This window comes from Eleginops maclovinus, chromosome 4 (genome assembly GCF_036324505.1).
Source record: "Eleginops maclovinus isolate JMC-PN-2008 ecotype Puerto Natales chromosome 4, JC_Emac_rtc_rv5, whole genome shotgun sequence".
NCBI classification, from domain to species: Eukaryota; Metazoa; Chordata; class Actinopteri; order Perciformes; family Eleginopidae; genus Eleginops; species Eleginops maclovinus.
This window is the reverse complement of record NC_086352.1, coordinates 36,707,149-36,716,549: the sequence shown is the minus strand read 5'-3', so window position 1 is coordinate 36,716,549 and position 9,401 is coordinate 36,707,149. Positions and strand designations below refer to the sequence as shown.

General features: G+C 42.3%; 1 protein-coding gene across 1 annotated transcript; it reads left to right on the top strand.

Annotated features, from left to right (window-relative positions):
• Positions 1-2,696: 2,696 nt before the first annotated feature.
• On the top strand, positions 2,697-9,401 carry si:cabz01068815.1 (solute carrier family 51 subunit beta). The gene is made up of 7 exons (XM_063882492.1): positions 2,697-2,726; positions 4,725-4,853; positions 5,557-5,598; positions 5,693-6,076; positions 6,513-6,629; positions 8,598-8,688; positions 8,792-9,401. Exons 3-7 carry the CDS (start codon positions 5,559-5,561, stop codon positions 9,204-9,206), a joined length of 1,047 nt encoding a protein of 348 aa, XP_063738562.1. The 5' UTR covers positions 2,697-2,726; positions 4,725-4,853; positions 5,557-5,558; the 3' UTR covers positions 9,207-9,401.

The following is a 9,401-nucleotide window of genomic DNA, read 5'->3' as shown; positions in this document are numbered from 1 at the left end:
GTTATCAAACCAAACAGGTTCTCAATAAATACATTTAAAACTATTCCTCGCGCGTGCTCCCTTTCCTATAAAAACAATCTACCTGTATGATAACGGGTATATTTATCATTGTACTCTCTAGTGACGGCCCCGTCGTTACAATCTCCCTTAGGGATAAGGTGAGAAGTTCAGTCATACGGGAGGGACTCGAAGTAGAACCGCTGCTCCTTCGCGTTGAAAGGAGCCAGTTGAGGTGGTTCGGGCACCTAGTGAGGATGCCACCTGGGCAGCTCCCTAGGGAGGTGTTCCAGGCACGTCCAGCTGGGAAGAGACCGAGGGGTAGACCTAGGACCAGGTGGAGGGATTATATCTCTTCGCTGGCCTGGGAGCGCCTTGGAATCCCCCAGTCAGAGCTGGTTGATGTGGCCAGGGAAAGAGAAGTTTGGGGCTCTCTGCTGGAGCTGCTACCTCCGGGGAGGGAGGGAGGGAGGGAGGGAGGGAGGAGGGATGGATGGATGTGGATGGATGGATGTGGATGGATGGATGGATGGATGGATGGATTCATTCATTCATTCTATTAGCACTAGCTAACTTGCCAGCAAACGCTAGCATTACATGCCACCCATAGTACTTCCATGCTAACAGTAACACATCACTAACATCACAAGAATTCAAACGTAAAGCATATTGAATCATTCACGCAGAGACACTTATCACTTACACTTGTGCTAGACGCCATGTTGAAGTTGATCTGTCAACTCCGGACAGCGCAAAATGCGTATATGAAGCGCTACGTCATGAACGCAAGAAATCATACCCTCGTGGGGGCGCGCTCATGTGATTGGCTTAGAATGCAGGAGACATCTGATTGGCTATAGATAGAAAACATTACAAGGGAGTCTCAAAAAACCCACACACGAATGCACAGCGATCCATGCACAGAAAGCGGTTTGTGTATTGCAGGTTCAGCGGTTTGACACGGAAAACAAATATGTGTTTATCAAAAATACACATGTAAAACTTTTTACTGTATTTGGATTTTATTTAAATGTAGCTATATGAAATGGAACACATTTGTGTGGATCCTGAAAAACTAGTGTGAATCCTTTTGTGTGCATTTGTGTATTATGAAACTGATCTGACCCCAAACAGATTGCCAACTATTTTGAGACAATTCTATCCCCATACCTGAAGATCAACTATCTCATGTTATCCTGCTCTGTCATGATTTACTCTGCCCTCCTCTTTTATGTCTTCTATGTGTTTATAAAACTCCCTCTGAAGAAACCAAAGGATTTAGATTCTCAAATAAAATATTTAAAAGGCTATTTATCAGAGTTGGATTATTATTTTAAATGTTGCACAGAGAGGGGATTCTTTGATACACGTTACAACACAGTCCACAACAGAACACTGGAAGCAGAGAACTTTACCCCCCCTCACTCTCACACACAATCAGACAAACATAAACACACACACACACACACTTCTTCCTGTGGGAATATATTCTCTGCCTGCATTGTAAATAATTCAGTTCTCCAAGAAGAAACAGAGTCATTAATATCTGTGCCACAGAGCTGCTGTGATTTATTAAAGTTGCTTGTTAATTGAACATGATAAAATGTTGTTTACACCTATAGTCTGGTTACTTTTGTCCCTAAAGTCATTTTTTCAGGGATGATATTTTTCATCTGCCACCGGCAGCACTTTAATTCAAATTATACGTTCAATTCATTGTGTCCACAGGCAAATCCGGAAACTAGTCCTTGACCTTGGAGAGAGAGACCTAACATCAGGTGTGTTTGATCCAACAGCTGGCCGGCTGTCCTGGAAAGTGTAACATTCCGCATCCACATATCTCTTCTTTACACCCGCCACGTTGTGTTCGCTGATATCAATGACAGTCTTGTATTTTTTACATGACGTGACCACGTGATGACACATTCTGCTTGGGTTGTGTTCAAGGACCCTAACATTGGATGAGAAAAACAGTTTTATTCTATCGCTGTCTTGAGATTTTATTTACATTTTTTGCATGTGTTTATGAATTAACTCGAGGGCCGCATCAAATGGTCTCGACTGTATAGGGCCCGGGGGCCAGAGGTTCCCCATCCCTGCTGTAGATCACCCTCAATAAGAATCTGAACCAGCTCTACCGGTGGCCTATGAAACAACCTGTTGTTGTACACCTTGTGCAGCTCAGTCCCTGACTACAGCTTCTGAAAGTATGGATACATCTTCAACAGCTGATCCAGGCACTGCTAGGAAATTCAAAAAGATGCAAATCGTGTGTGTTCCAGTTTGACTTTACAGAACCTAGAAGAGAGGTTCTGTGAGATGGAAAATGGACCGAAACACCCCGAGCAGGAAGCTGAATCAGAATCAGAATCAAAATACCTTTATTAATCTCACAGAGGGGACATTTACATTTGTTAAAGCCAGTAAGGACACGGATAGCTTAGTATTAATTAAGACACATGCATCAAAATATTGAAGATAAAAATAGAAATTACACAATTTACAAAATACCTGTAACCAGTATCAGTTATGAAAATATTTGTGCCTCGTGCTATAACCTCATTTAACTTGTTAGCGTAACAGTGGCTGAAAAGCACATTGGCTGCTCAAGTTTGGTGCTACCAGCTAACCACCACGTGCGGACATCATTTTCATCAGTTCCAATCCTTCCCTTTTTGTTCTCCTTACGCAGCTCTAGTCTGGGAGATGGCCTGCTATCCAATCTAAATGTAAGTAGCTGTTGCAAAGGTCATTTCGTTAAATATTTTTTTACCAGCCTCTATAACTTCTCTTGCCAATGTTTTTAATTGGTGGGAAGCCAGAGGGCGGGCCACAACAATGTTCTCTTCTGATTGGTCCATTGTTATTACCAAGGGATCCCAATTTCACCTGGCCCCCTCACAACCGTGACACGAGTCTACAGTGAGTGCAGAAAAACTGTTTCACTGTTTTCAACTACCCAAACTCAAGTGCTTCTTTTTAAAATTAGAACTAGGTGGTTGTTTCTACCAGTGTCGGCTTCTATGTTCTTTTGGTGTAAGACTTTGATATTAAAGGAAGCTATATGTATTTCTCAATTTTATCTTTTTTATTGTACCTATTCAAGTGTTTATCACGGTACATTCATTCAAGTGCCAGCATGACATGCACCGTTCAGTAGTGTCAAACTTGTCGACATTTTCAAAGCATTTTCCCTCGGTAATTAATGCCAGTATGTAAGTTATCCCACCAAGATATCATCAGTTGCTAGACTGGTGCCACAGTAGGCTACCGTAAAATAAGCCTCTAAATCTTTGAATGGTGCCCCTAAGAGAGCAAAAATGGAGCACAGTGAGGACAGAGAGCACGTTTGAGAACTTAAAGTCTTTTTTCAAAGAACCAACTTGATGTTTTAAAAGAATTCTGAACTGACAACCGCAGCTTTAAGGTAATTACCTTTGAACAAATGATTATTACCAGGTCAACAATGACATTGTCCCAAATGAGAAACAAGATACCATAAAGTTCAGAGGCTCGCAGCTTCCACCAACAAAGAGACAAGACAAAGAGTTGCTAATAGGTTGGAGCAAAAGGAAATAAAGCTGGCCAAAATGCAATTTAAAGGGATAGGAAATGTTACATTATTAAAGCATAATATGCCATTCAGAGTTATCAGCAGGATGAAAGAGGAGGATCCATCTACATATATAGTAAGGGGAACATGGACAACCATCACATATGATTATAACCCCCACAGAGAGCTTGATAGGGATCATATCTTTGCTGTTGGTTAAAAACACAGAAACAGACAGGGAGGTTAGAGAAAGACTGACAGGAGATATTCACTTTGTGTCTTAATGATGAGAGAGGGACATAGATAGACACACAGGCAACTTTCCAGCTAGATTTACCAGGGGATCCAGAGCAGTAATTATGCAAAAGCTCCACAGGAAGTAGTGATCATTATCCAATATTTCATAGAAAACATGTAGACAGGGGTGTAAAGAAAAGAAAAGCTAAGTGAATATTCAGCACAGCTAATAGGAATCAATTTGAGTATTGTTGTGGAAAGTAGAAAAAAAACATTCCTTAATCAAGACGTAGACAAAGTTGATGAAAGGTTGACAGATGTCATTCTAAAAGCAGCTAATATATCAGTCCTAGAAACAAAGAGGCATTCACAGGAGAGCCGTCCCATGGTGGACAGGGGAGAGCAGTAAAGACAAGAGTAACGTTGTGTCTTTATGAAAGAGTCCTCATTACACACTGTGCTGCTTATACTCATATATTCCCCTTACTATGTATTATGTATTTGTTCTATAGTATTCACTGTGCTTCTCTAAGCACTCTGCACTGGTTCCTGTGCTTCTGTTTAGATGCTGAACTGCATTTGTTCTCTTATCTGAACAGACACAAACATCAGTGACACAGAGGTCATTTACCTCTCCGCACCTCTGCTATAAAAGTCAAACCATTCAACAACCACAAACAGAAGAGAGGCAACTGTCTAAACAGTAACCAGGCCTCAAGGTCAAAGACCTGAAATGAAATGTGTGAACTTTGTTTTAAAGGCTGCAGAGTTCCTCTGAGCTCTCTTTATTGTAGCGTGCAGACGGTACAAGTACATAAAAGGCCCGGCCCATTCTCAGAGGACACACATGGCTGAGTTCTAACTGAGAGCATTTTACAGCCTTGCTTCATTGCATTACTCTCCTCAATAAATAAGATCAGTCCTTTTACTTTTAAAGGCAGATTGTCACGTGCAGGGCTGCAGGCTCCTCCCCGTGAACTTTGGAAAGTGTGTCCTCCTTCATCGTTCTGTTTTCTGAACACTCTGATATTCCCTCCACATCTGAGCCAGACAGAACATCATAGAAGTGAGTACACACACTAATAACCGACTCTATTAATATATGTGCATATGGTTAAACATAAGACATGAATTATGTGGGAGTTGAATAATATTAACTTTAAATTCTGATTCATGTTTTTGTACTTTTTGTAAAGTCAGGAGTCTATCCTGCTTCTTTGATCACATGCTGTAGTAATGAACCTGTGGTCACACTGCAATGAGGATCTTTTAGAGATGGTCACTATTCACTCATTAGTTAAAGCACATCAACATCTGATCTTGTTTCCTTTTTTAAAATTTCGATATACATTTTATTAAACAAATTCTAACAAAGTTTCAACACTTTTTACATACATTTAAAGGATCATTAATATTTGACACATACAGACACTGTTTTTACTTTGGAAGGTTCAGTAAATGAAGATTCAAGTGAATTATAGCAGTGAATATTAAATGTGCTCACCAGAGGTAAACATTGCAGAACTTATATAAGTGCAGACTCAGTGAATGTTCAGTAATAGGGGTGTGTTAATGTTCTATTTAAAGTATGATATTGACCAAAAATAGCAAGTATTATGGATTTGAATAAATATAGAGCCATTTACTGTGCGTTTAACAAAACAAACAGTTACAGAGGACACATCATGCTCCTGTTTCTCACTTAGTTGGATCACTGTGATCCGATAGTGACAGTGAGGGAACTCATAACAATGCTTATTCTTCTGCAGATATGTTTGAAGTCTGGATCTTATTGTTTCTTCCCCTGTTAGGTAAGTTCATACGACATTCAGACACACTTAAATTAGTTTAAATGTTTATACGTACAACACAGAATCTAAACATGTCATTCTCACACACCTGCAGGGGCCCGGGGCTTCATGGTTCACAACATGCAGCACAGCCTGTGTCTAGAGGAGGCCAGGGCCACGGGGGAGGTGCTGCTGAAGAACTGCAACCTGGACTCAGAGTCTCAGCAGTGGACCTGGATGGATCAGGGCCTGCTGATGAGTGTCGCATCGTTCAGATGTCTGTCAGCCCTGCAGAGGGAGCCCGTCCACACGGGGCTCTGCTGGGGGCCAGAGGTGGATGTGAGGGGGTTAATGTGGGACTGTGACAGGGGCAGACTGATTAGCAGGAACACCTCCATGCTGCTTTCAGTGGATGGCTGGCGTCTCACTCTGGCACATGACAGCAAACACTCAAGGTGGAAGTCTCTGGATGAGGGGGACATCTGCCACGAGAATCTCAGTGAGTCAGTGAGGATTCAAGCATGGGTGGGGGGGGGGGGCTTGGGGTGGGTGGGGGGGTGAACATGTTAAGTTGTGAGCTGCCGTGGTGATTATGTTGTGTTTACAGCTTGTGCTGCTGCCCCCATGTGGCTAAAAGTAGGTGTTGCAGCTTTAAAAGAGGCATATTGGAATTGTGCTCTGCCATGTATTAGTTTTAAAATATCTTTGAGATGAGTGATAGGAAAAGAAAATAGAAACGTATGATGACAATTGCTGAAAAAATACATTTGGTATAACATTGAATTTGGAGAAAGGGTCAAATATAATACTGTGTGACTTTTTAGAACACATAGCGAATTGACTGAAAGGTTTTGAAGACATTATTTAACATTATTATCATTTAAGTATGATGATGGGTTTGTATGTTATGTGTCATACGGTATTTGTCTCTGCAGGATCCAAGAGGGCGTCTAAACATCCAGAAGAGTTTGAGTTAACAGCAGAGGCACAGACCGACGACATGACGGAGGAACAGAGAGAATACTTGCGCTGGTTCTATCGCACAGAGGACCGTAAGTACTGCCGCTGCTCCTAAAATACTTCATCTTAGAGAAATGTTGTCAGAGATCCCTCTCATCACAGACAAAGGATAAGACCAATTTGCAGTAGGAGATCTGAGGTTCCAGACAACACAGCCAGACACAAATTGCTCCGCCATGATAAGGTGAGGGTTTCAGAGAGTTGAGTATGGAGACTGGGATGGCTCTTTAAGAAGAATCGGAGGATGAAACCCTCTTTATTCACATACATCATGCACACAGCAGAACACACACAGTGAAATTGGTCCTCTGCATTTAACCCATCCTAGTACTAGGAGCAGTGGGCAGCTATTGTGTAGCGCCCGGGGAGCAATGGGGAGGGGGGATTGGAGGTGTCCGGTGCCTTGCTCAAGGGCACCACAGCAGGGCCTAGGAGGTGAACTGGGACCTCTCCAAGTAGCTGTCCACTTTCCATATTTCAAGTCCGTTTGGGGACTTGAACCAGCAACCCTGTGATTCCCAGTCCAAGCCCCTACTGACTGAGCCACTGCTGGACTATGGCTAGCATTCCTTCTTTACTAGCATAGGTGTTGCGTTTTATACACAAATCACCTCCATTATCTGAGGTGGAGGATTAAATCAATCAAAATGGACAATATGTCATGATCAGAGGCCTCCTACAGGGGAAAATGAGTCATCATGTATGAATATATGTCGCAGTATAAACAAATACACATGGTGTAAATATTTTCTAACATGCTTCCTGAATAATGGCGGGAGACCTGAACTGTTGTCTCCACAGTCTTAATAAATCTGAACCCAAACCAGATCAGACTGGAGAGTGTTGCAGCCCAGTGACACAGTTCTCCTTCTGTTCAAATGTTCACAGCACTTTTTAACACCTTAGGCGTCACTGGAAAAAGTGAGCTCTTTGACCGTTCAATCCTGATTGCTGGTCGGGTAGATCTCTTATGTTCAGCAGAGCAACAGTGTAGTAAACTTGAATATTTGTTGAAAGACTTCACATTTAGGAGACATCTTAAAGGAAGAGTTTCAATAGTGTCCCCAAGAATGGAGCCTTACTTGCTATTGCAAACAGCCAAAGCATCAGAGACAATCCTAATCGTTTGCATCTAAAAAAAACCTGTTCAGACCAAAGGAACTTGGTGCTTGTCCTTCATCATGATGCAACTAAAAGTGCTCCTGTAGCCATTCCTTCATCAGACGCTGTAAAGTCACTACTCTTCTGTAAACAGAGAATGTATTAGCTTAAAAGATCTAGTGGGAGAAGAAGACCACCCACAGGATATACTGTATTGGCTACAAAAGAGCACCTCTATAACAGACTGCTTCTGGTTATGATCACCATGTCTAAAGCTCTACATCTAAATCATTTTATGAGCTTTAATGTCCTAAAAGGATTGACGAACATACAAAACAGCTACCCCTGCACTTCTATTAGTGCTTACAATTCCATCCTGGCTGGGCTTGATAACATTTGTGGTGTATACTTAATGCTTTTTGTCGTCTCGTTACCTATTTAAATAATTCACCTTTCTACTTACCAAGTAGGAAATAACATGGGGTTTAAACATGTTGCATCGGATAAAGTCATGGCGGGAAAATCCCTTCACTTATAAATAAACAAGGACAAAAAACCAAAGCAATCTTCACAAGGCCGGCCAGAATTCATTTTGCCTCTCTACAGTCAAACCCTAAGACAACATTTAAAGCAAAATAAAGACAATATATAGAGAGCGTAATGTATTGCATTCAAAGCAGCAGCAGAGAGCCTTTGTCCCTCTTGTACAAAGGACGAAGAGGGACAAAGGCTGTCTGCCGCGTTGAAGTTCTCTGCTCTATAGAAGTCAATGGGACTACCCTGCAGGTTGAAAATCGAGGCTACACGGTTTCCCAGTGCGGGAAGTGACGCGAAGGGATCCTGACCAAACGTCATGTTGAGCTGTGTATTATAAGAGTGTTGTCTGCTTCCTGTTGCAGCAACCATATGGAAGTTTGTGCTGCTGGGACTGGCATTCGTCTGCCTTCTTGTTGGTTTTCTGCTGCTGGGAATGGGGGCCATGGCCAACAAGTATGACCTGAAGTTACACTCAATGCAATGCATGCAGAAAAATGAATAATATTTATGGTTTTAGAGGCTGTTGATCGTCAGCCTCCTGTTTTTTCCACTTCAGGAGCCGTAGGAAGATTGCGAAGTACAAGGTAGCAGCTGCTGTTGCTCAGAGAAGCGAGGAGCTGGAGATCATCGTCCCGCTCAGAGAAGACCAGCCCGCCCCCCCCAATGGGGAGGTGAGCGAGCTCAAAGCAGGACACATCATGGTCACATGGAAAGATGGGAACATCTCCTCTTTGTACTCTGATCCTGTAGCAGAGCAGGAGAAACAGGAAGATCAGGAGGAGAAACAGGAAGAGGATCAGGAGGAGAAACATGAAGAGAATCAGGAGAAGAAACAGGAAGAGAATCAAGAGGAGAAACAGGAAGAGAATCAGGAGGAGAAACAGGAAGAGGATCAGGAGGAGAAACAGGAAGAGGGTCAGGGGGCAAAACAGGAGGTGTCGGCTGAGGAGGCAGTGAGGACAATAGAGTAAAAGTTAATATTCCGGTCAGGTGTGGAGAGTCTCAGCCAGGGACGGAGATAGATACCATGCTGCTCGGTGTCTATAAAGACAGCTTTCCTCATGCTGTAATAGACGGTTAATACTATGATAATATAATCTTTTATATATCATTTTCTATACATCATATATTATATGTTTCCCCCTAATAAAACTCAGAAAGCAGAG